Here is a 26,461-nt window from a genome sequence, read left to right as displayed (position 1 = left end):
TCAGAGTCCACTTGAAAACTAGCTGTCTGGCATGGGCAAATTCACATCATTTATTCAAACGTGTCAGCAATAAGGGTCCGTTCAGACAGACCGGCTCGGAGAGGGGAGCAAATTCTTAACACGTTGAAATTCGAGTACTTACTTAGTAAATTTAGTAAGGTTTATTTTTGCATGTGCACTGCTTTTGTCATTAAGAATGCTCGAAGGCGCTCGGTGTGAAATAGTAAGAGGAGCCGACCGGCTCCGATCGCGTACTTTTTACCCGACTGCCAAAGAAGGAGGGTAATGTTTTTCTCCGATTGCTCCGATCTCACGCAGCCGATCGGAGCCGATTCTGGTCTGTGTGAAAAGAAAAATGCCCGGCGATGCTCTCCGTGCCAGTCTGTCTGAACGGACCGTCTTTCGGTCTTTTGTCCAAAACGCCTACCATTCTCCACTTCCTATGTCTTTTGCTGGGAAGCATAATTTGCCTTTGCACGATGCTAGTCTGGACTACTGATTTCGCCCACATACTATTTTTCATACTTTCTATTCCGCGTTTTATCTTGTGTTGTATCAATAAATGTTATTTCTTTCAGAGAACCAGTAGAACTATCTTTCCCCTCCATGAAGGTTACAGTGAAGCTGCCAAAGATTATAGACGGTTCGTGTGTCTGCGTACGCGCAGCTCGCTCTCTCATCGATCTGCTGAGCGAGAGTTCTAGATCCTTCGCTCTGAAAGCTCCTATGCCGAAACTTTATGAAGGTTTGTTAGTTTAGCCTAGTATTTTTTTCTTAAAACAACTCAACTTTGAAAATTGAACATGAACATTAAAAGTTCTTATGAAAACTTACGGCTATTTTATCGGCGAACGGGCCTTAAAATATAAAATTTAGAAAAAATACATATAAAATACCTGCTATTCTGACATCATCGCACAAGATATAGGTACTCTTTGCAAATGGCTGCAAAGAGTACCTTTATCACACAATGCATTAAAATAATTGATACATTAGAATATTTCATTCTTTTACTTTTTTTTCTTTCATTCTCAATTATCCAGGTGTTCAAAAGTTTCCTTCAGGAAGTAGGTGAAGAATCAAAAATCGTTTATCAAAGTAGGCTGAAAAAAAGCACTTTTCCAACGTCGCCATTACATGCCAGAGCCAAAAACGGCCACTCTTCACCACTTTCTATGTGTTATTACTGGTGTATTTACCTCTGTTAACATAAATACTAACTTTGCCTTTTCCAGATTTGTTCACCTTCAATGTAAAAGAGTTAATAGACACACAAAAGTTGAAGAAGGAACAGGATGAATTCAGATCGAAGTTTTTTAAAGAAGTGAGGGAAAGGATTAAGGAATTAGAAGCCTTCATCAAAGCTAATGTGTGAGTTACTATCGGCCTAGCCTTTTCCTATTTTGGTGTCAACTTCAAGCGTAGAAGAAGCTTTTTATTTTTCTCGCTATGAGTGCAGCGTGAGGGAGTGTCAGACTTTTATTGACTATAACCCATCATATTCCTTCTTAAGCCCTTTATGAACCAGCGCCGCGGTAACTCGCGCGAACAATCCCGCAGCAGTGTAGAAGAAGCTAAGGTAGACTTATTGATTTATTTCTCGTAGCGATATCGGATGAGCCATACTTCTGTGTACAGAAACCATCACGTAAAGTAACTTACACCTTTCGGTTTAATAGATTTTCAACCTTAACTTTAAAGTATAAGGGTCCAATTTTAACCGGGAAAGTTTTAGAGATTGGAATGGCGTAGAATGCTGGTATACACGTGGTTTTACATAAACATTGTCTATGTATGTGTAAGCTCGGGAGCCGCTCAGCAGTGGTCGAATCGAGTCATACTAACACAATGTGCATGTACATTTACACACACAAGTAAGGGTCATTCGCTTTCGTGTAACAAACCATCTATAGCCCAATTTCATCCTGCCGGGGCTACGGGATTGTTCGAAGACGGCACTGGTATATAAAAGGCTTAAGAAGGCACATGATGAGTTTTAGTCAGTAAGAGTCTGACACTCCCTCACGCTGCACCCACAGCGAGGGGTCATTTTGATGATTTTCAATAAAAAGGACCAATTCCATGATTGTGTTTTTCGAAAAAAAATGTTAGTTACTCTTCAATTATTTTAGGTACCTAAAAAATGATAAAGAAAAAGAAGATTTGGAGAATTTGAATATGGCAGAACCACCATTCATGCCTCCCCCAAGAGAACAAATTGCTTACAATAGTGGTAAGTCCTTAAAAACGAACAAAATCTTCTTCTTATCGAGTACGCTGCAGGTTTAATCTAGCAAGCCCTAGTGTCTGAGTTATCTCAAAGCCGCCTGACGGCCTCTGACGTGGGTATGTAACAACGACTGCTACTGAGTAGCATTGCTAAAAATGTTTAATCTGAAAAATTCTTCTCTGTTAGATAACTACACCATTACCGAGTAACATAGGCTATATTTGATCCCGATACGGGCAGTAGTTCCCACGAGACGCGCCTAGAAACCGCGGGAAAATGTCTAGGATGAGATACGATTCAAGGCTCAATTTTAAATCCTAAGTTAATAGCTAACAAAATATTCTATTCGTTTTTTAATACATAATTTGTTTTGTCTTCAGAACGAGAATTCAAAAGATATTTAAGATCATGTAGAACGAGGACTCGAACTGGTGAACTGAATTTAAGGAAATACAGGTCAGTATTGTAAATAGTGGATACCATATATTTTACGTTAAAATGACAAGTTAACCCATGCATGGCAGTTGTACGGTAGACCGCACATCAGTGGTAACTGTCATGCACCTTAACTCAATAGTAATAAGTACGATTTTCCTATAAAACTGTTACCACTGACCTGAAGTTGACTGCACTTATAGCACAGTAATCATTTTTCGTTTTCATAATTTATAACATCACTAGCTTCTGCCAGCGGTTTCACCGGCATCCCGTGTGAACTACTTCCTGTACCGGGATAAAAAGTAGCCTATAGCCTTCCTCGATAAATGGGCTATCTAACACTGAAAGAAATTTTCAAATCGGACCAGTAGTTCCTGAGATGTGTAAAGCAGAGATAAAGTATAGGGGTACCGATTTTTTGTGCAATTGACAGCTGTCAGTTTTCAAAGGAAAATGCGGTTGTTCTGACCATAGATGTAATATGTTCTGACTATGGTTCTGACTGACTCACTAGTGGTGTTTTATTTCGCGCACATAAATATTTTTTTTTTTTCGAAATATGCTTTTTTTTTGGTTCTGCGCATACTTAATTTTTTTTCTTCGTGCTAATAGACTCACCTTTATAAAGCAATCTATCAAAGTATTTAATTTAATGTGATTAGGTTTGACACAATTTATATAATATCACATTGAGGAATTTAAAAAAATAGATCTCAGTGGCGTGCACTTGGAGAGGCCTATGTCCAGCAGTGGACTGCGATAGGCTGATGATGATGATGATGATGATATAATATCATCATCATCATCATCCTCCGAGCCTTTTTCCCAAAGACTTCTCCCAACCATGTTGGGGTCGGCTTCCAGTCTAACCGGATTCAACAACAAACAATTTCTATACTAAATAACCCCATACTCCATACAATGTATGGGATTATTCCAAAAAATATTTCTTATATGTATTTCAATTTTATTAGTGTATAGTACATTACTATAAGTTTGCCTTATTGGACTGGTGTAACGTAACCATACCGCGATTAAGTTTCGCAGAACACGGGGCACCGCCATCTATTGAGCAAATGTGGTAACGTGCAGTTGTGAGATTTTGTTATGTCCCTTATTTATTACTAGCGACCCGCACCGGCTTCGCACGGGATAACAGTATTTCCCCACTATTTAATGTATGTTATTATACATATAAACCTTCCTCTTTAATCATCTTATCTATTAAAAAAAACCGCATGAAAATCGGTTGCGTAGTTTTAAAAATTTAAGCGTACAAAGGGACATAGGGACAGAAAAAGCGACTTTGTTTTATACTATGTAGTGATTCGTTGTTTCTTGCGTCATTTGTGTGTTGAATAAATGGATTTTCTTTCTTCTTTCTTTCTTTCTTATGCTTGTTTTCAGACATAATCATTTGTTTGTCCGTTTTAGAATATGTGGTGGTGTCCTGAACCTGGATTTGCTCGTCACTCCGCCGCAGCCGAAACGCATGCGACACGCTGTCACTATAACCACATGTAAGTTTCTTAATTTCACTGTAATTACAGAATTACATAACAAAATCATGGCAAGTCAGCTAGTCCCGAACTAAGCAGAACCTATACTATGGGTACTACACGATTTTTGAAAATACATAAGTACATATTTTACATAGAAACATCTAGATTCAATCAAACAACCATGTTCGAGAGGAAGCCTGCGATCTATTATTTCACCTGGTCAATCATCTGTCTTATTTTTGAAAGATTCAGAAATAGCCTGGCAAATTCGCATATGATATTTAGCTATCCGTGGGTGACGTAGACATCATCATCATCCTCCTGCCCTTCATCTCACAAGTACATTCATTCTTACTTTCACACAATCCATCCATCGTTTCTTTGGTCTTCCTCTCCCACTATATCCGTCCACGTTCATACTCATCACCTTCCTCACAACATGACTCTCATTCCTCCGCATCACATGCCCATACCATGACAGCCGGTTTCCACGCAATTTTTCTGATACCGACGCCGCTTTCAAACTTCCTCTTATATACTCATTCCTCACTCTATCCATTCGCGTAACACCACACATTCCTCTTCATTCAAGATTCTCATCTCTGCCGCATGCAAAGCGGTAGAAATTACACTTTGCACCATGACAGGCTACCCTTCTGACAAAGGTGTAATATCTGATAGATCATGTAACAAAAATAAAACAAAACCTTTGTATGAATGTTAAACTACAAAAATATATTATTGTGCCAGATTTACAATTGCATAGTTGCCTTTCATTATAATTTATTCTTATATCCAAGATCTTAAGTTTAATTAATATTATTTTATTATTTTACGCACTTAGATCTAAAATCCCTTATTATTTTTTATTAAAACTATAAAACTTCTTTATTTTTCTATAAAACTATAAAACTTCTTTGACTTCGACTTCAAATGACTTCTTTCGGCGACTTCCACAAGACAATACAGAGTGATTCATCATAAAATTGTTTTTAACACCCTGTATTTTATAAGTGTAAAATTTCATTATTTTTAGTTCCCCAGACAGATCTAAAAAAGACTTTAAGCCAGAGACGCATTTTCTGTGGGTTTGTTCTTTTGGGCAATCAAGGTCTTCTTAAGTCTTTTCCAGAAGACTGGTCTTTCGGATTCGTCTTTTGGCCATACTATGTAGGTCTTGGTCATCATAAGATAATGCAGAGTGTTCGGTCGAAGACGTCGCGGAATGTCTTCTAGAAGAATCAGGGTTAAGTCTTCTCTGCGAGTTTCTAGAAGCCTGTAAGATATAAAAGTTTTTATATTAACGTAGGCAAAGAATACAGATTTATTTGACATTTAATAATGTGGCAACACTTCATGAGTTCCTTTCAGAATTCTATCGAGGGAAGAAATTGAGTAGATAAATGACTGTCTTGATGACTTTATGGAGCATTTGAATACCCTATCTCTATTTATTAATTTACTTACTAGAGATAGAAATCTAACATTACTTTGTAACTAGCTTCCACCTACGGTTCCACTCGTGTCCCATGGAAACTTCTCCATGCACCCTGATAAAAAATAGTCCATAACCTTTCTCGATAAATGGACTACCTAACATTTCAAGATTTTTTCTAATATAGTTCCAGTAGCCCCCGAGATTAGTACTTTCAAAGAAACAACTCTTCAGCTGTATAATGTTAAGTAGCTATAGATCTCAAAAGATCGCTACTAGAACGACTCCTGAGATAAGTGCTTTCAAAGAAACAAACTCTTCTGGTTCACAATATAAAGTAGGTAAATATAGCTATCGGCACGAATCTTGAGCTCTGACCTACATCTGCGCAGAAGTGATTTATTAGCAAAGAACCAATCCCGAGTCCAATCACCGCTTTAGCCCGCCCCCGTTCCTCACTTCATACCACAAAAGGGACCCAATAAATTACTTCTGCGCAGGTGAAGGTCAGAGCTCAAGATTCGTGCCGATAACTATACGTCTCTAGTTAACAAATGGATACACAACTGATGATGATGCAAGGTCTTACCTATGCTGCGCTAAATGCATCTCGAACTGACACCACTGGCTGAGCAGGAACCGCTGTGACAGGATCAGCATGATAGACCGGGAGCGGTCCATGCACGATACTATGTTCTCCAGGATTGAGAGACCGACCTGGAAGAAGTGACAAATTATTAAAAATGGAAGTTTGCCGTCATGCTTAGGATAATATCGTAGTCCACACATCGCCTCTGATCGAACCTGGCAAAAATTATATTATTCAAAAATGGGCTTTAAGTATTGCTTTGAAGATATATTTTCCATTGGAAAAAAAAATTAGTAGACTGTTATCAGCTTGTGACCGTCAGACTGTTAGGATGCGAATTTAAACTATATCTACAGTGCAATATTTATAAAACTATCCATAGTTAATTTAGTACAAGTAAGACATGACGTGTCTTAAAAATAAAACCCATTAGAAAAATGATCCACAGATCCTCTCTTCTCCATGGGATCCATTCTAACAAACAAGATCGTTCAACGTATTATTTATTTATTAAAATTAAACAAATATATTTTTGACAATCAATAAATGCTGTATATGAGGTAGATCCAAATCAAGCTTCATTTCTCTAAATTAATATTTGGAAGGATCAAGTAAAACAGTACATACTCTTTCATATCCAAGAATCAATAAATGTATTTCAGCAAAACAACACTTACTAGAAAGTCCCGCTCATGTAGACAGGCACTGATGCTGCACTCGGCCTCCATGTGTGGAAGTAGATGGTCCAGGACCCATCCCCGGTCCTCGTTGCAGTAAGACACGAAAACGTCGTAGTTGAAGATTGTGTTGTCTGGAAGATAAATACACAGTATATATAAGTATAGTTATCGGCACGGATAATGAGCTCTCAGCGGAAGAGTGGGGACCGCTTTGCGCGCCGTACGTTATGGCAATAAACCAATAAATCACTTCTGCGCAGGTGAAGGTCAGGGCTCAATATCCTTGCCGAGTCTCAATAATCGCGGACAAACATACATACAAACAGGTCAAACTGACAGCCGATTTTTTTAAGTTGGCTAATAATAGACAACTTCAGAGGTCCTATGTTAATTTTTTTAATATAAAAGATTCTATCATTCAAAATTGTTTCCAAATTCGAAAAATAAATGTGTAGGTATGGCCGGAGTCTACTGCTTGCTTGTGTTCACGCACAAAAATATATTTTCGTTTTAACTAAAACTTTCTGTCATAATGAAACTGGATTGTAAGTGATGACCTGAAACACAGGTTTAAATTAAACCTAGTTCGGGCAGTCCACTATCAAATAATGCATTTTCCGAATCTATCGTTATTCATATTCTAGTTCTAGCATATTTGTAAGCACATTAATTGTATCATCCTTGTAATAGGAAAACTTGTTTCTGTTGGATTAGTGTTCTTTTTTGTAAACATTATTTTTAATAAATTTTATTTATTTAAAAAAAAAAAAAAAAAAGGTTGCAGTTTCGAGGATATTTTTGGAATGTTCGAGCGCAATTTACTAGAGCGAGTAGGTCAGAAGATGACATTGCTATCAATCTATTCTATGATTACAAAGCTGAAGTGTTGAGAGCGGTAATCATAGGAACTACCAGCTGGTCCGATTTGAAAAAATATTTCAGTGTTAGATAGCTCATTTATCCAGAAAGCGGATATTATCGGAGTGCGTGGAGTAGTATAAGAGACTTTGGTGAAACCACTATTTAAAATACGTTATTATTTTGAAATCGGAACTTACTCTTACCATCTACAGCATCTTTCTTATTAATCAGACTCAACATGGCGGAATTCCTCATCGTTATAAAGAAATACTTGATACGCCGTCTAAACACGAAGATCAAAGCCACTGGTAGTAAAATACACGGTATTATCAGCAACGCCAATAGTTTCTTCCTACTTCCATTCAATTCTTGCTCATAGTTTATTTCTCTTGCCAATCTTTCACAACTATATACATCGGAGATAAATATAGTCTTGCTTTCTGGTACTTGAAGACATACGTACGCTTCTGGGTAATAATCTAAAAGTCGGAATGAACCTGAATGACCAATATCATCAAAGCATAGTTCTTCACAATCTTCTAAGCCAACTTTAGATCTGTTTTGGATTAAATCATTGTAGTAACTGTATATGTTACGATGCAGTAATTCCTCTGGTAAATCAATGAAGTCTTCTGTGTTATTTTTCTCGTTCTTAGCAGCCATTTTGTATAAGTCTTTCGCGTGACAATTGCATACCATGAAGTTGCCAGATAGTGCTAAATAGTTAACGTTGATCAAATCCGCAATCATTTGTTCGGTTATAACATTTATATTATTGTCCTGAAGCGACAGCAAATGTAGGTTTGGCAGCAAAGAAAATGTCGGTTCAAACCAGGAGTTCAATCTATTCTTATTCAAATTCAGCACTTTTAAGGATCTCAATGTTCTGATAGTTTCCAAATCTACAGTGTTTATTTCGTTACCAGCTAACTGTAGTACTAAAAGATTAGAGAAATTTTGAAATTGATCAATCCTTTGTAAGTTTATCTCTCGGGCGTATAACGCGAGTAGTGTGTCTTCTAGACCTCTTAAAGGTCTTTGGTTGTTCAAAATTCCACTGTTTCGTGATAAATCTAAGACATGCAAAGATGTGGAATTAAATATATCATCTTGAAGAACGGTTAACCCAGTATCACATAAGGATAAACTTCTCACACTCTTGCCTAAACTTTTCAACATCCCCAAGTTTCTTAGTGTCAGTTTTGTGTGTGACAAATCTAAAGAGACTAAACTTTCCAAATAGTTGAAGACTAAATAGTCATCTGTAGCTAGATTTTTCGGATTCCCGTTTTCGTCAAAGGCCTCGTTCCTACTGAAGTCTAGATGTACTAAGTTTTTTAGACCATAAAATGCGGAGGATGATATGAAGTGGATTTCGTTCTCTCCGATGTATAATGCTGTTAGGTTTGGCATTCCTCTAAAGAGGTTTTTTTCTAAGGTCTGTATTGAGCAAGATCTTAAATCCAGTTCTTTTAAGTTTGGGAAGTTGACTGCTGTTAAGCCTGATGACCAGACGCTGACAACTGGAAAAATGAGAGACAGGGTCTTAATTACATAGAAAAAACGTATATCAAGTGTATAGGTAAATACCAATGTAGGTAATATTGTTTTTTTTTTTATAGAGAAAGAAATCTCTTGCACCAATTTCCTTTCTTGTATCAATTTTAAATTGTCTCCTTTTTAATTAGCCAATGCTGTCCCACCGCTGGGCAAAGGCCTCCCCCATAGCCTTCCATCTTTCCCTATATGGGACATACTCTGGAATCACTGTACCGATTTGAAAAATTCTTTCAGTGCTAGTTATTAATCCGTTATCGAGGAAGCTATATAGGAATATTTTCGTGCTAAATAAAGCAAAGCCATTGAAATAACACTAATAAATAAAAATCCTCACCCTGTCTCTGCGGAGAATTGCTCAGATTCATAACAGTAGTCCCCGTAGCGTTAAAACTCAACGTATAGTGTTCACCAGCGGTGCTCATGCCGAGGAAGTTGTTGCCGAACAGGGTCATGTACTCTAACATCATAGCTAGGGGCCTCATTTCGTTGTCTCGCAGTTGGAAGATCTGGGAAATTACAAAAGGAATCATCATTAAGAAAGTCAAATTAATTCATTTCAAACTAGCTGATCCCGCAATTTAAACCTTACCTGGACCTCTACAAACATTTTAAAACCAAAAAAAGCCAAATCGGTCCAGCCATTCTCGAGTTTAGTCATTCTAACGAATAGCAATTCATTTTAATAAGATTGAGCCTTCTATAATCAGAAACAAGCTCAGCCGAGCCTTTTCCCAACATAGTTGGGGTTGGCTTCCAGTCTACCCGGATGCAGCTGAGTACCAGTGCTTTACAAGGAGCGACTGCCCTATCTGACCTCCTCAACCCAGTTACCCGGGCTGTGTGACTGTCTTACCACTTATAAACTTTCTCTTTTACAATAAGGTTTGCTGTAAGAAAATCCAATTCTGGGTTAAGTTCGCCCTTTTTCATTGTTTTCTCCAAAATGTTTATGTGTACCATATTAATAGCGTGTGCTATGAACAAAAAGGTGCTAATTAATAAGTATGAGAAGAGTTATGTGTATCTTTCAAAATACTTCCTGCAGACTTTTTTATCTTCAAAACGAAAGCCTATCTATTAATTAAAATGTCAAAATAACAATGATAAAGCACTGAAAAATAAGTAGGTATTTATTTAATCGTTTATATACTTATTATCATCGTCATTTATTATATTTTTATCGAAATAAGTGATGCGTGTCATTTTTAGATATTTTATATTAGATTAAGAGGATACAAATTGGCATTTTCTTTTGTTTTAATTGATTAATTGTATGAGCCTCTTTTACAAAGTTTTTAGGTAAGAGTTCGTGGCTAAGTCAAAGCCACATGGAACAACATCCTCCGAGCCCTTTTCCCAACTATGTTGGGGTCGGCTTACAGTCTCACCGGATGCAGCTGAGATCCAGTGCTTTACAAGGAGCGACTGCCCTATCTGACCTTCTCAACCCAGTTACCCGGGCAACCCCTCGGTTAGACTGGTGTCAGACTTACTGGCTTCTGACTACCCGTAACGACTGCCAAGGATGTTCAATGAAAGCCGGGACCTTCAGTTATAACAATCGATTATAAAGGTAAGCAACGCTTGGCGCGGTCGGTCCGAAGATGGGTGACCATCTTGTCATGACGAGTTCCTCCGTGTTTCGGAAGGCACGATAAACTGGTGGGTTGCGGCTGTCATTTGAACTTTTCTGGCAGTCGTCACAGTTAGTCAGTAGCCAGAAAGTCTGAGGGCCAGTCTTACCAAGGGGTTTTGGGTTGCAGTCTGGGTTGTAAAGGTGAGATATGCAGTCGCTCCTTGTAAAACACTGGTACCCAGATGCATCCTGTTAGTCTGGAAGCCGACCCCAACATAGTTGGGGAAAGGCTAGGCAAATGATGATCTCTTTATAACGTGTCGTCATATTTATAGGTTAGGTTCAGATAAAAATACTATCTGAATAATCTGAGATCAATAATAGCACCATCCTTATGTGTTTTATCTCAATAAATACATGGAAACATAACCTGTATCGTGGAGTTTATCTAAATCGTATCTTATCACTTCACAGATTATAGGAGCTCCGAAATTATTTCTAGTCTTTTTTTTGTTGCGAAATTTCGTAAATTCTAAGCCTCTGTGCGCTAATTTTGTAGCAAATGTGGTTCTTGAGAAGACCTGGATTTTAAAGTCTGAAATCGCTATACGATCATTTATTCTCCTAGCCCTTGATCGTATCTACGTGGTGATTAACGCTCATTCCTTCTCTGTATGTGAAGAGGCCGCAACCCACACGTGGACATTTAAAAGCCTGATGATGATGATGAATTATATTCTTCAAGTACCGCATTTTTTTTTTTAAAGATTAGGTATGATCTTTTATTATCCTCAAATTACTTTTGCGTATTTTCCGTGCATATGAAAAGGGCAATGTTAGTATTTCTCTATGTATATTACTTATTATGATAGCTTCTACTTTTTTGAAATAATAATTCAATTTGAGGAGCTCGTGCTATGTAACAACCTCACGGGTTGATCGATCATAAGGTTAAGCAACTCTTAATTGGCGTGGTCAGTCATCTTCTTTCATTCTTCTTTCTTCTCATTCATTCTTCGTCTATCATTCTTTTTGGAGAAATTGGTAATCAGTTAAATCCTAAGTGAATGCAACTAATAACCAGTCTCTGAGTCTCCGAGTCTGGAAGCTCACCCCAACATAGTTGGGAGAAAGCTAAACAGATGATGGAATATTATCTTACCGGTGGCACTCTAGTGAGTTGACACTTGGCCAGGCTGAGGTATCTGACGGTTCTGCGTCGTCTGAACAGGTTCATCTTTTCGTTCAGAACTTGCACGGGATTCGTTGTAGTGGAGAGGTCTATCACATTGTCTGAGTCGCCTGTGGAGTATAAGAACATAATGTGAGATAATTTATTTATAGATAGACGATGAGACCAGTCTTCAAGAGTTTGTTGATGAAGGAATTTTATTTTCATTTATTTTCTTGCTGAGAGGAAGCAGAGGCGATATGCGGCCATAAACTTCCAATCTACTAACAGATAGCAAGCGAATCTTGCTTTTCTTTGCAAATCATGGCCAACTATTCCCAAAAAAGGTTACCCTTACATCTCATGAAGTTCAGCCAGTAATCTAGCCATAGATAACGCAAGCCAATTTAAACCTTATCACTCACAAAATAGAGTTCAACACTCACCTGGTTTTGGTGTCAGTCTTCCGTTCTCGTCGACCCAGTTCTGAACATCCGTCATGTAGCCTGACAGACATTTGGGTGGTTTGGGCGGGTGTCCATGCCCGCACAGACATGGTAGAAAGTAGCTGAAGAATCTGAAAAATGGGGTAGATTTTTAAACGACTGTTAAAGAAGGTGTGGGAGTTTTTTGATACAGCAGAGTGAAAAAGGAGTATTTTCGGGAAAGTTTTGTTACGTTTGTAAACTATCTTTATGTAAAAGTTTATATTGTTGATTATTGACCAGTTGCTTCTGTTAGTTACTGTTTCACCCGCTCCCAAATAAAAAGTAGACTTTATTACTCCTTGCAACAGAAAATGTGCATAGAAATCAGTCCAGCTGGTTCAGATGATAGCCGAAATAAACAGCCAGATAGACAGGATAAAAATGATTTAAATGCTCTTATTAAAAAGCATTTTTTTATTACAAACAGATAGTCTAACTTTATTTCTATAAAAATACCAAAATACGTAGATAAAGTTTTTGAGTAATCTATAGGTATCACTCAAAAATTAGGTAAAACATGAATGAACCGTCTACGAAAACCCAGGTAGGTACGTGGGTAATCAAAATAAACGTTAATCAAAGTAGGCCTCTAGACACACGGGTCTAGATAAGAAAAATTGAAGAAATTGAAGGCAATAAATGTATTAAAAACAATATTGTATTTTCAGATCAACATTTAGGTCTTAAACTAGGCCAGAATAAAAAGGCGTCAAAGGTAACCTAGTTACCAATATTTATGGCCCAGACTTCACCAAAGCGGAGTGGAGTTTTTAAACAAGCAATAGATTTTCTTCGCTCAGGGATAAAACAAATCGTTTATTTTGCAAAGAATTGTCAAAGTAGAAGCACAAGAAGATTGTCATGGTATAGGCATGTAATGGTGGAGGGATGATACGTATGCAACAAAGTGTGTGCTAAGTATGAATGTAGATGGATAGAGAGGAAGAGGAAGGCCTAAGAAAAGATGGATGGATTGCCTGAAAGATGACATGAATAGGAAGGGAGTGAGTGTCAGTATGACGAGTGACAGGGGAAAATTGAAGAGGGTGACATATTGCGCCGACCCAAAATAAAATTGGGAACAGGGCAGGAGAAAGAAGATTTTGCAAAGAATATGGGTACAAAATAAGGTGTTAAAGTTATACATAGGAGTTCCAACACATTCTTCCTTACGGCATGTAAAAGATACCTATTACTGGCATACTTCGATACTAAAATACGAGACGAGAAGTTTGAATACCGACATTCTATTCATTATCATCATCAGGCTTTTATCGTCCCACTGCTGGGCTGCGGCCTCCTCTCACACGGAGAATTATTGAGCGTTAATCACCACACTTGCTCAACGCGAGTTGGTGATTTCAGACTTTAAATTAAATAAATTGCCGTCTCATCGCGTTATGAGAGTGAAGGAATAGGGAGTGCACCTGTGTCTGCGCAAATGCTTGTGCACTATAATATGTCCTGCGCAGCTGGCTGATCTCCTTAAATGAGAACAGCCGCCGTGGCCGAAATCGGCCATGGACGCCATTATTATTTTTAAATAAATTGTTTATTTTCTCCGTCTAAGCCTAATTGTTTTCAGAATTGATCCAAACTCCAAATCTTATCAGTTTATCTACATCTACATGTACTATAAAGCAATTAAATTGATTTGCCTATTTCTTATCTCAAAATAACATGTAATTTATCTATAGGAAATCAAATATCTACGCATGTAGGCAATGTACGCTACTTATCAGCCTTTTCTCAACTATGTTGGGGTCAGCTTCCAGTATATTCGGATGCGACTGCCTATCTGACCTTCTCAATCCAGTTACCCGATACCCCTACGTAACACTGGTTATTAGACTTTGTGGCTGACATTTGATTCTCACTAAGTATGAATGTAGATGGATGGAGAGGAAGAGGAAGACCTAAGAAAAGATGGATGGATTGCCTGAAAGATGATATGAATAGGAAGGGAGTGAGTGTCAGTATGACGAGTGACAGGGGAAAATGGAAGAAAATGACATATTGCGCCGACCCCAAGTAATATTTGGGAACAGGGCAGGAGAAAGAAGAAGAAGAAGAAGATTTGATTCTCACTAATTCAACGTGTCTTCCGTAACACGGAGGAATTCGTGTCATAGATGGCCACTCATCATCAACGGATCTACCGCGGCGATCATTGCTTAATCTTATAATCGTTCAGCGAGCTCTTCTCGAGTAATATTTTATGCCTCCATAGAAATAAGAGCTATGACCCTCCCGCTGTGGGTGCAGCGTGAGGGAGTGTCAGACTCAAAAACCCACCATGTTCTTCTAGAGCCCTTCATGTACAAGGGCCGTGGTAACTTTTTCGATCAATCCCGCAGCTTCAACAGCTGGGTATTGAACCTGTGACTTTTATCATGCTAGCTAACCGTGACTTCTGTCACCATCAACAATTATAATGTTTTCATAATCATATGAATCAGTAAACAACTTGAGTAATATCTTATCATTTCTATATTTGTCAATCGAATGATATATACCTCGAATTTTATGAGGAAATTAATTAGAATCTGCAAAAAAGACATATCATTCATCAAGAATGGTTTTTAAACTTCGTGGATACGCCGCGATTTTTTCATGCAATATGTTTTCCGAAACCTGGACTATATATTCTGAAATCACCAACCCGCACTGAGCAAGTGTGGTGATTAGCGCTCAATCCTTCTCCGTGTGAGAGGAGGCCGCAGTCCAGCAGTGGGTCGATTCAAAGGCTGCAACTACTACTATGTTTTCCGCTTCCATTCTTCTCGTCGCCATGCTAATATATACACCCCCTTCTTATTCATGTCCTCTTTCAGGCAATCCATCCATTTATTTTTCGGTCTGCATCTCATTCTCGATTCATCCAATCATACTTAGTACATGGTACAATCATACTTGACACATATAGTACATTCATACTTGACACATATAGTACATTCATACTTGACACATATAGTACACACATACTTGACACATATAGTACATTCATACTTGACACATATAGTACATTCATACTTGACACATATAGTACATTCATACTTGACATATATAGTACATTCATACTTGACACATATAGTACATTCATACTTGACACATATAGTACATTCATACTTAACACACTCATTGTAGCCTGTGTGTCATCCTTTCTCGTCACATGTCAATGTATATCGGGTGTGTCGTTCACAATCACATGAAAAATCAAAACGAAAAATGACTCCTGTGGTTAAACCACTGAATGGATTAGGTTTTTTTTTTTACAATTTGCCATAGAATATCATAAAGTATATGCGATAGGATTTAATGTGATTGTGAACGACACACCCTGTATGACAAGAGCTGACTTCTCATTTATTTCTGTCACTGGCACCAATCTCTGACTCTCTCTAATACACTCATTCTTCATCTTATCCATCCTGGTTACCACAAACATTCGTCTCAACAGTACATAATTTTTTTTGTGATTCAGTTTACTTGACATTATTATAATTACTATTTTTCTTTTCTTTTTAAAGAATGGTTAACTAAATATTTCTGCACAAGCAATGGTAGTGTATGTGAAACAATATTCAATGTAAAACCTCAATGTACCATATACTTCGAAGTAAATGATATTCTATCTATTCTATTCTATTCTATCAACTCTATCAAATTCTGCCAATCGAACATTAACCTTCCACTATTGTGATAAGGTAGAAAATCTACTGAAGAAGACAAATTGAGGTAGGTTGATGTGCTATCTCTACATGCACTTTGATAGCACATAATTAGACTTGTAAAACCATCATTGATATATTGTCGTCTCTTCCAAAGACAACTGCCGAACTGATGGATCGTTTATATTTTAAGGATATAATTAGAAATCCATAGAAGGACATAAGATAATGACAAAAACATGAAAAATCACATGAAAAATGTACGTATATATTTTAGATTTTTCTTTTATATTTAGTGCACCTGCCATGAAATTTCTCCTCCACCTAAAGGTTGACTGGTAGAGAACGCCTAAAGCGTTAAGTCCGCCTTTGTACATTGTTTTTGTGTAAAATGTGTGCAAAAAGTGTAATAAATAAAATAAATAAATAAATAATAATAATATACAGATAGATACCTGGTATTGCAAATTATGATGTAACTCATTTTATCTATATTAATTAAACAATGCTTGACCGCGCTAATTTTAATCAGATTTGAACAATTGATTTTGTATTCGATGTCTGTCCGGCTTTAAGAGCTCGTGGCTAAGTTTCAGACGCATCTGTTGAACGATCATAAGGTCAAGCAACGCTTGGCGTAGTCAATCCGTGGATGGGTGAATTCCTCCGTGTTTCGAAAGGAACGTCGACGAACATCGTTGGCAGTCGTTACGGGTAATCAGAAGCCAGAAAGTCTGACAATTAATGTTAGACCTTTATCATGTTGCCCAGATAACTTGAATGAAGGGGTAAATGAGTGATCACTCCATGTAAAACACTGATACTAAGGCTAAGCTCTATACGGTTCGACTGGAAACCAACACAATTGGGAAAAGTCTTTGCTTCAATCTCAAGATTGCGACACTCAAGAGGCCTGAGAATAGAACGAATCTAGTCACGTTTATATCGCAAATGTGCACTTTTTATCAATGTATGTTTGTAACTCATTCACATAAATACTACTTATTGGATTTCTTTCGATAAAACTTTATACTATTTAGGTTCATCAGAATAATACCTAAAGAGGCTACTTATTTTATTTATTTTTAATATTACTTAGGCAACTCTGGCAGATAAACAGAGCCACAGGTCTAGTGGTTGTAAAAGCTATAGGTAGCTAAACATGATGTCCTAGGTTCGATTCACACGTCAGGCAAATGTGTTTGTCATGTTCTCTGACTAATCTTGACTGAAATTTATTAAAAGCTAAAGTAACTAGGTATCTGTCTGTCTTTCATATTTTCACGCCAAAACTACAAAACCGAATTTAAATTTGTAAGTAAAACAGATAGTCTAGAGATTGATAAAGGACAATAGGCTACTTTAATCCGGTTGTGGGAAGTTGTTCTCACGGGTCGTGGGTATAAGCCCTTGGAACAGCTAGTTTTTACACATTTTTTTTCTATCTTACAGAGATAATTTCAACAATTGAACTTACATGAATACCTTGAAAATCATGGCAATTTATCAATTGACACAAAAAAGTCTTAACTGCGTCATAATTTCGGAAATAAACACTTCATTCCTTCACATGGTCACAAAACACGACACTTATTTCGAAAAAAACACACCAATATTAATTATCTATGCACTAAAATACACACTTTCACTAAAATATACACTTTTCAGGTACAAAATAATAGTTTTTGTTCAAATATATTTTTGCACGAGTTTCGTGTGATAAATTTTATTATAATCTGTCTATCGCAGCCAATGTTTTTGATAATAATAATTTATCTTATCGACAATGGTCAAAGACAAGGATCCGCCATTTTGGATTTCGCCGTCAATATTAATTGTGACGTTACACCGTCTAGTGGAATAACACCTGCTTTTGAAAGCTGTTGCTAAACACTACGATGGCTTCCAATAAGCTGTCTGTAGGTTTATTTGCTATCTGGAGATTGCAATTTTTCATTCCTTGTATGGTGCTTATAATATGATATCCTCTTAGCCGATTATCGGCTACGGCCGCTGTTCTCATGTAAGGAGATTAGCTAACTGCGCAGGACATATTATAGTGCACAAGCATTTGCTTGGACACAGGTGCACTATTCCTTCACTCTCATAGCGCGATGGGACGGCAATCCGATACATTTACGTGCTCTCCGATGCACGGATGTATCAATCACCAACTTCCAGGCTCCGGGCTGCGTTGTCTTACAATATTGATATCAAAATTCTATCTCCAGTAGACAAATGGACACGTGGATAGGATTTATGATTCCGCTGTTGGTGTTATTTCATCATCATTATCTGTATACTATACGTTTTTTAATTCTGTGTTCTAGTAATATTAGAAATTATGTAAGAGCTTGTAAATATAAGTACATACATCATGTATACTTATGTTTGATACTCTTACACAATAAAACTACTGATTGTCAGTCCCGAGGCGGTTCTCTCTAAGGAGATCAGCCAGCTGCATAAGATATTTTATAGTGCACAGGCAGATACAGCACTCACTTTATGTCTCGACTCACATATACCCCGGGCTGCGTTGTAAAAAATTCTTAAAATCCACCCGAGATTCAAACCCGAGTAAGCAGTCACGCTATGCAACTACTAAACCAACGAATGTACCTTAAAATTACAAGTAAAATCCACAAAACTGTTACAAAATCTTCGACAGTGCAACTCCCGAAATGCCTGCAGCCTATGAAGTACCAAGTGCAGTACCGTGCCCCGGCACCCCCGCCGCCAGGAGTCACCAGGACTCCGGAGGAAATTGAACAGGAGATCAAGAAAGTTGAAGCCCAGTATGAGAAGTTGGCCATGGTTTTTATAGAGTAAGTATAAACCTTCCTCTTCAATGCGTAGTTTTAAAGATTTAAGCAAACATACTAAGATATAGGTACAGAGAAAGTGACTTTGTTTTATACTATGTAGTGATAAGTGTAATTTATCATTCTACCTTTTTGTTAGAAATACACACTACTTACTTGCTATCCCACCATTTCACTGCCAAAGCTATTTGAGGCTTACCTACAACTCATTTCCGAGCATGTATTCTCAAAAACCTACCTCATAATCCTACATCATCTCCTGCCGAAGAGTTTGTTGCGCTAATCGCAGGAATCACTGATCCGATTTGAAAAGTTCTTTCAATGTTATATAGGTTATTTATCGAAGAAGACCATAGACTACTTTTTATCCAGTTACGCGAAGTAGTTACAACGGGACGCTTGTGTAGGGAACTGCTAGAAGAAGCTAGTGACTAGATAAACCAAAAGCGACTCTCACAATGTTCCTGACGACAAAAAGTTTGGCGGGTCTATACTAAAGCCTTTTCTTTCAGGCTCCCTCAAGATGTGATGTGGAACGAGCCCCCTGTGGTAGTCCAGTGGCAAGACGGGAGGAAAATATGGACATCCAGCTATGTCAACGACTATAAGTTCAATGAGGACAAACTTAATATACAGTTCAGGACTGGAGTACTCTGTAAGTAAATTATATAGGTATCATCATCTGCCTAGCCTTTTCCTAACTATGTTGGGGTCGGCATCCAGTCTAAAGGGTGCAGCTGAGTACCAGTGTGCCATATGGAGCGACTGCCTATCTAACCTTATCGACCCGGTTACCTGAGCAACCCAATACCTTTTGGTAAGATAATAAGATTGGTTGTCAGACTTTTCTCTGGCTTCGTGACGACTGCTAAAGATGTTCACATGACAGTAGGAATCAGTTTAACGTGCTTTCCGAAACCCGGAGGAACTCGTTATGACATAGATAAACAGGAAGGTCTTCAACTTTCTTCCTGTGCCTTTTTTGCTTCAAATTCATCAAACTCCTGAATTTTTATATGCGAATCTAATTCCAGGGCCGATCGGTATAGCTACATTGAGGTACAGCAATCTACCGTATCAAGGATGGGACTTAAAACCGGATCCGGATGGGTAAGGCATTATTGTTAATGTGATTTTATAAGTTACATATGTATAGCTAGTTCTTATAAAACCCTAGGGAATAGTGTTCGGTTTTACAATAAGCTACCTAAATGTGTAACAGACCTTCATCATCATCATCATCATCATCTCAGCCATAGGACGTCCACTGCTGAACATAGGCCTCCCCCTTTGATCTCCACAGATACCTGTTGGAAGCGACCTGCATCCAGCGTCTTCCGGCGACCTTTATAAGGTCGTCTGTCTAACAGACCTTACTGAAAAAAAATTCAAGAATGTCGTCAAGTCTACTCTTATTAAGAGAGCATACTATAAAATCAAAGATTATATTGACGACAAGGATGTATGGCGTTAGTCCTACATTGCACGAGTGGCTTCCCTGGCGACTGGCAGGCTGTCTAGGAATATCTCTGTTTTCATTAATGTTCTTGCTCTTATCATGTTGTTATTATTATTATTTCTTTTTTCTTTTGCTTTATATAACTTGGTTTGTGTAATTTATTAACTTCTTAAAATAGTTTGTATAATAATTTTCTCTTATAACTTCCTAGTTCAACTTGCATTGTATAACTTTCACAGAGTCAACCCAAAAAATATTGTAAGCATTTCTTTTTCACGTTATTATCGTATGTATCAATACATAATAATTGTAACTTATGTTTTTAAAAAGAAACTCCATGGTTAATGGAGTTTCTTGCCCGTTCTTCTCCATAGGAAGCTACTTTTGGAATGGGCAACTAGAATCAAACTTATTTATAATTTTGTAGTTCATAAGTGCTTGTAAAGAGAAAGATTTGATTTGATTTGATTTGAAAAAACCCAGCGGTCCGTAACTAAGTTTCCAACGCGTATATAACCCGCCATACCTCTGTCTATATACTCCGTCACACGCCGATTCCTAAAATTGGTTACAGCTTGTGATCCATGACGACAAAAAGTCCAATTCGCTCAATCTAAACGAAAACAAAATAGTTCAATAGCTTAGGTACCCCTGAATTACTTACAGACAATCATTTGTGATTGAATGAATTTTAAACACAACCTACTTTTTGCCCAATTGCAGTTCATCGTTCATTGCAGTTCTCCCGAGACATCCCGGGTGAATCAACTGCTACTTTTACAGTAAGATTACTTACTTCTAACTTCTCCATTTTTACTTTCTCCAGGCGAGGAGTCCTGATCACAGTGACAGGTCTCTGCGTGACCGTCACCTGGCTGTGCGTCAGCAACTTCGTTAAACTCAAGTCTATCGCCAACGCGTCCACCACGGCCTTGTCAGAACACTTCAACAAGCCTTATAGTGTTAAAGCGATGGTTAAGGTATGTCAAAGTTAAAGAATTTATTCGCATATAGCACACAAAACAGAAACAAGCGAATGCATATAAAAAACACAAAGACATGGTAAAATAACAAAACCGACCAAGTGCGAGTCGGACTCGCGCACGAACCCTTCGTGCACCCCTACCATTATTTATAAAACGGTAAAAAAAACACGTTTGTTGTATGGGAGCCCCCCAAAATATTTACTCAATTCTAGTTTTCAGTATTTGTTGTTAGGTATAGCGGCAACAAAAATACATCATCTGTGAAAATTTCAACTCTCTAACTATCACTGTTCATGAGATACAGCCTGGTGACAGACGGACGGACGGACGGATGGACGGACGGACGGACGGACAGAGGAGCGAAAACAATGGGGTCCCGTTTTACCCTTTGGGTACGGAACCATAAAAAGAACAAGGTAGGTCCACACTGTCCTTAAAGAAAGCCAGCAAACTCCAATGAGACTCTCTAGAGCCAAAGCCTGCCGGGGCTGCGAGATAGTAGGTAAGAGTCTGATACTCCCTCGCGCTGCACCCACAGCGGAACGTCATTTAATTCTTATAAAAAGAAATGGTGATTGAATGTTACTTGGTAAAAACTTGTTATTTTATGCTTTCAGCTGATGCGCGATGCGTCCTGCGACTTCTTCCCGGACTTCGACGCTCACAACCACGTGGAAGGCTCGACTCCTAAGGAGTGGGTGATGGAGAGGCACACTTACCACGCCATGTCGTTCCTCTCTAGAGCATACAACTTCCAGTCTAGCAGGTAAAGACTTTAAGGGTCCGTCCAGACAGACCGGCTCGGAGAGGACAGCAAATTCTTAAAACGTTGAAAATTGAGTGCTTATATAGTATTTGAAGTAAGGTTTATTTTTGCATGCGCACTGCTTTTGTCATTAAGAATGCTCGAAGGCGCTCGGTGTGAAATAATAAGAGGAGTCGACCGGCTCCGATTGTATACTTTTTCTCGGTCTTGCTGACGTTTGGCTCCAATTGCATCTCACGCAGCCGATCGGAGCCGACTCCGGTCAGTGTGAAAAGAAAAATGCACGCCGATGCTCTCCGAGCCGGTCTGTCTGAATGGACCCTCAGGAATTAGAATTTGCAGTAGGTTAAATACTCTGCAGTCATGAATTAAAATTAATAAGCATACGTATTACAAACCTAAAGTAGGCTGATAAACAGGCAACAAGTAAAAATTGCCTTCATGAGACAGCCCCCAAAAACGCCAACCGTTCATCACTTCCCATGTATTATTAGGAAGAAGAAGTGGCGCAACAAACTCCACAGCAACACATGTCTGGTGAACCGATTTAAAAAAATCTATTACTGTTGCGAAGCTACACTATCCCCGGATAACATAGGCTATATTTTATCCGGGTACGGGCAGTAAAGGAATAAACATTTTTTTTTTTTCAGATGGAATCAAGGTGCAGGTTACCGCACTATAGTCCTTCAAGCTAGAGAAAACGTTGATAAGAAGAGATCGGTAATTTTTATTATTATTACAATATTTCGCTAGCTGTCTATGTATATATTTTCATGTTTTCTTCTTAACATACCTACCTTTTCCATACCTTTTATATTTGTGTGATTTTTCAGAACAAACTCCAGCTTATGACAGTGAGCCCCGAACGGGCTACAGTTCTGCAATGCAACGAATTGTCTCCTGAATTCAATTACGAACCCCAAGTAGGGTTGCCGGTGAGTTTAGCTTTATCATCATCATCATCAACCAATTCAACAAAACGATAATCAAACCATAACCAGGGCCCCGATTCTCCTAATTTTACTTAAGCGATATACGATTCACATTCGACTAAGATCCAATCCCGGCTCAATTACGATTGAAGCGTATGTGGCATTCCGCTATTTTTTCTTTTAAATAAACGTTTGTATCCTTTTCCGTCATTCAATAATGAATCACATTGTCTGCAAATTACTTACGATTGCAATATGATTGTAGAGCAAACTACCGTATAGACCAAAATCATCAAAATAGCAGACCAATCGCAAACCAATCGAATGTCGTTGGAATACGATTGGTCTTATATTAGTAGCAGAATGCCCGATATGGTTAGAACTGCTATAGCGATCATATTGCGATTCAATTTCTATTAGATTTTGACATTATTAACTTAGGAGAATCGGGCCCCAGAAGTGTACTTGCCGCACATTGGTCAAATCGGCGATTTGGTTTGGTTGGTAACTATAATAATACATAAATGGTAGAACCCATCATTGTTATACCTAGGTACTCCGTGGATCCTACTTCCTGCACCCTGATAAAAGTATTCTCATGCTCTAAATATAGTGTCCAGAGTCTAGACTTTAGAGCCTGAAAAGTCTGGATACCAAATGAATGTTCAGTAGTTTTGGCATGAAAGTGCGTCAGACAGTGTTATTTTCGCATTTTATAATATCTGTAAGTAGGTACTTAGGTAGATTTCATCATTTACTTCAAAAGTAAAACAAAATTATCTTGTCTTTATTTCAGTTTTTCCCGGGACTCTTCACATTTAACATGCTCTACGGATCCGTGGACGCTCGAAGAATGACATTCAACATGAAATATAAACTAGTGGAGACAGTCTTCGAGATGTTGCAAGAAATAAAGCCGTGTAGTTACTCTTAATTTGAATGGAGGGAAAAGGACGCCATTTTGAAATATTGTCTTGAACTTGATATACAAAAAACCCAAGATGCACACTCAACGTCTCAAAAACGTACTCACCAAATGAGCGCAACATTCAAAATTGTGCGCTCATTTTCTTTGTCCTAACCGACCACTTCGGTCGTAAAATGTTATTGCTTTATTAACTACAGTACGTTGTAATAACGACTTTAAGCAATTCGCGTAAAGTTGAACTTGCAATAACGTATGCTTGTACCTAATAGAAAGAGACAGAATTCGTGTTCGGGGACACTTTCGAGCGTAACTTTTATTCGAGACTGTGCATCTTGGGTTTTTGTATATGTCTTGAACATAGAAGTTACTGACTATGGCCTGTAGTTACCCAAAATAGGAACTGCAATTTGACAGTCCATTTGGGTCAGAAGCCAAGTTGTAAAAAACAAAACAAAAAAAGTTTTATTAAATAAATCCAAAATTTTATAATAATGTCAGACGTTGTTGCCATCATCTGCCTAGCCTTTTCCCAACTATGTTGGGCTCGACTTCCAGTCTAACCGGATGCAGCTGAATACCAGTGTTTTACAAGGAGCGTCTGCTTATCTGACCTTCGCAATATAGTTACCTAAGCAACCACTTGGCAATATTAGTTGTCAAACTTTCTGGCTTCAAAAAATAACAGTGCCCCATTGAGAAGTAATTTCCGAACATCAAGCTACTCTAATCTGTCAAATTAACCAATCGAACATTAACCTACCACTATTGTGATAAGGTTGAAAATCTATTGAAGACATTTGACAGATTGGATTCGACTATGTCGAGGCTACATACAGACCTACCTATACGTAGGTAAATTATGTAGTAAATAATTATTGTGATCAACTATAGATTCTGTACAAAAATTGGAAACTTGGAATTAATTGTACAAAATTTTATTAAAGAATCAGTTTATTAGAATCAAATTTTGTTTTATTTTAGTACCTACTAGCTGTTTTGTGTGGTTCCACCGTGTGCGTTCGCGCAGCGGAATGTTGTTGAATTTAAAGATTTTAATTATGCAGATAATTAGTGTAAGACTTTCTATAATTGTGTATGGTAAATAAAAAATTGTGTATGCAGCCATTGTGGAGAAATTCACCAAAAGCTGATTCCGCTGGGCGAACGTTGTCCTGGCGGAACTTTTTTTAATCCATAGACTTTAGAAAAAAAGAGATGTGTCCAAAAATTAGTGTGTATTTGTGTATAATTATTTATGTATGAATGAAATCAGTGCATGCATAAACTTCGGAGAAATTCAAGTTTCCGCTACGCGAACGTTTGGACATTAGCTAGTTTTCATATAAAGCGCTTACATAGAGAGCTGTAGATTTTTACATACGTTGTTTTGAATTTGTTTATATTTGTTTAAAAAACAGATATAAAAAAAGTCGTAGGGTTTAAAAGATAAAAATATAAACGTAAAATACACTTATTAGGTCTTAGTTCTTAAAGTATGCAGTTTAGGGTCTAGATTTTCACGTTTACAAAAACTTGTAAGTGTCTGCAACATGTTGCCAAGTATCAATGATGTTCCGTTAGTAATTAAAAAGTTATAGGATAATTTACCATGAATAGATCACTGTTTACAAAGCAGTCGAATATCACGACGTTCTAAAGGAATTGCATGGTAAAATGTTTGCCAATAATTAGTTTAATCATTCAACTATTCACTTGCAAAATTTCATGTCATTAAATTCAGTAATTAAAGAAAGACAATTATAATACTGACGAAGCATCGAAAACCTACATAATCCGACCAAGTTCGGATAGCTATAAAAAAACTATAAATAATTTTATTTACCATACACAATTATAGAACGTCTTACACTAATTATCTGCATAATTAAAATCTTTAAATTCAACAACATTCCGCTGCGCGAACGCACACGGTTCCACCCGCATCTCATGGGAAGTATTTCACGTAGTAGGTTAACTATATGAAAGCAAAGTAAAAGCAAAAAAGTATAGGTATATGTATTGTTGTATTGAAATGTTAGTTACACAATACCACTTAAACCTTATATTTCATGTAAAACAGTATACTGTTGGCTACCAGGGGCACGATTCTCCTAGTTTTACTTAAGCAACATACGATTCACGTTCGACTGCGATCCAATCCCGACTCGATTACGATTGAAGCGTATGTGGCATTCCGCTATTTTTTCTTTTAAAGAAGCGTTTTTATCCTTTCCTGTTATTCAATAATGAATCATTTTGTCTGCAAATGATTAACTATTGCAATATGATTGTAGAGCAAACTACCGTATTAACCAAAATCACCAATATAGCAGACAAATCGCAAACCAATCGAATGTCGTT

General features: G+C 37.7%; 2 protein-coding genes across 4 annotated transcripts in view; one reads left to right on the top strand and one right to left on the bottom strand.

Moving 5' to 3' along the window:
- Positions 1-24,786, top strand: part of LOC124643647 (dynein axonemal intermediate chain 7 homolog) — a 41,610-nt gene extending 16,824 nt beyond the window's left edge. The window contains exons 13-25 of the mRNA XM_047182664.1: positions 579-745; positions 1,236-1,371; positions 2,133-2,233; positions 2,611-2,686; positions 4,103-4,188; positions 18,873-19,029; positions 19,539-19,681; positions 20,061-20,136; positions 21,312-21,465; positions 22,089-22,237; positions 22,891-22,960; positions 23,074-23,175; positions 23,969-24,786. Of these exons, the coding sequence (XP_047038620.1) occupies positions 579-745; positions 1,236-1,371; positions 2,133-2,233; positions 2,611-2,686; positions 4,103-4,188; positions 18,873-19,029; positions 19,539-19,681; positions 20,061-20,136; positions 21,312-21,465; positions 22,089-22,237; positions 22,891-22,960; positions 23,074-23,175; positions 23,969-24,106 (1,555 nt within the window). The 3' untranslated portion in view covers positions 24,107-24,786. The remainder of the gene's footprint in view (positions 1-578; positions 746-1,235; positions 1,372-2,132; positions 2,234-2,610; positions 2,687-4,102; positions 4,189-18,872; positions 19,030-19,538; positions 19,682-20,060; positions 20,137-21,311; positions 21,466-22,088; positions 22,238-22,890; positions 22,961-23,073; positions 23,176-23,968) is intronic.
- Positions 4,879-17,979, bottom strand: LOC124643759 (toll-like receptor 13). 3 transcript variants are annotated; one of them, XM_047182831.1, is made up of 9 exons: positions 17,679-17,977; positions 12,489-12,619; positions 12,034-12,173; positions 9,630-9,801; positions 7,939-9,258; positions 6,872-7,005; positions 6,195-6,322; positions 5,078-5,446; positions 4,879-5,042 (listed from the first exon to the last, which is right to left on the bottom strand). In XM_047182831.1, the coding sequence occupies exons 1-8, from the start codon at positions 17,696-17,698 to the stop codon at positions 5,233-5,235; spliced, it is 2,259 nt and encodes a 752-aa protein (XP_047038787.1). In that variant the 5' UTR covers positions 17,699-17,977; the 3' UTR covers positions 4,879-5,042; positions 5,078-5,232. The 3 variants fall into 3 exon arrangements, with proteins under 3 accessions (XP_047038787.1, XP_047038786.1, XP_047038788.1); XM_047182830.1 differs by lacking the exon at positions 4,879-5,042 and having other exon boundaries at positions 5,076-5,446; positions 7,933-9,258; positions 17,679-17,979; XM_047182832.1 differs by lacking the exon at positions 4,879-5,042 and having other exon boundaries at positions 5,076-5,446; positions 7,933-9,258; positions 17,687-17,978.
- Positions 24,787-26,461: the final 1,675 nt, after the last annotated feature.

The sequence above is a fragment of the Helicoverpa zea genome, chromosome 28, assembly GCF_022581195.2.
Source record: "Helicoverpa zea isolate HzStark_Cry1AcR chromosome 28, ilHelZeax1.1, whole genome shotgun sequence".
Classification (NCBI taxonomy): domain Eukaryota; kingdom Metazoa; phylum Arthropoda; class Insecta; order Lepidoptera; family Noctuidae; genus Helicoverpa; species Helicoverpa zea.
The sequence above is the reverse complement of the archived record's forward strand: the minus strand, read 5'-3'. Positions and strand labels throughout refer to the sequence as shown.

Coding starts and splice junctions, on each gene's coding strand:
- LOC124643759 (XM_047182830.1), bottom strand. CDS start 17,698: ATGATTTTCAAGGTATTCAT. Junction 12,174..12,488: donor AAGACTGACACCAAAACCAG/GTGAGTGTTGAA, acceptor TATACTCCACAG/GCGACTCAGACAATGTGATA. Junction 9,259..9,629: donor CAATTCTCCGCAGAGACAGG/GTGAGGATTTTT, acceptor TCATTTTTCCAG/TTGTCAGCGTCTGGTCATCA.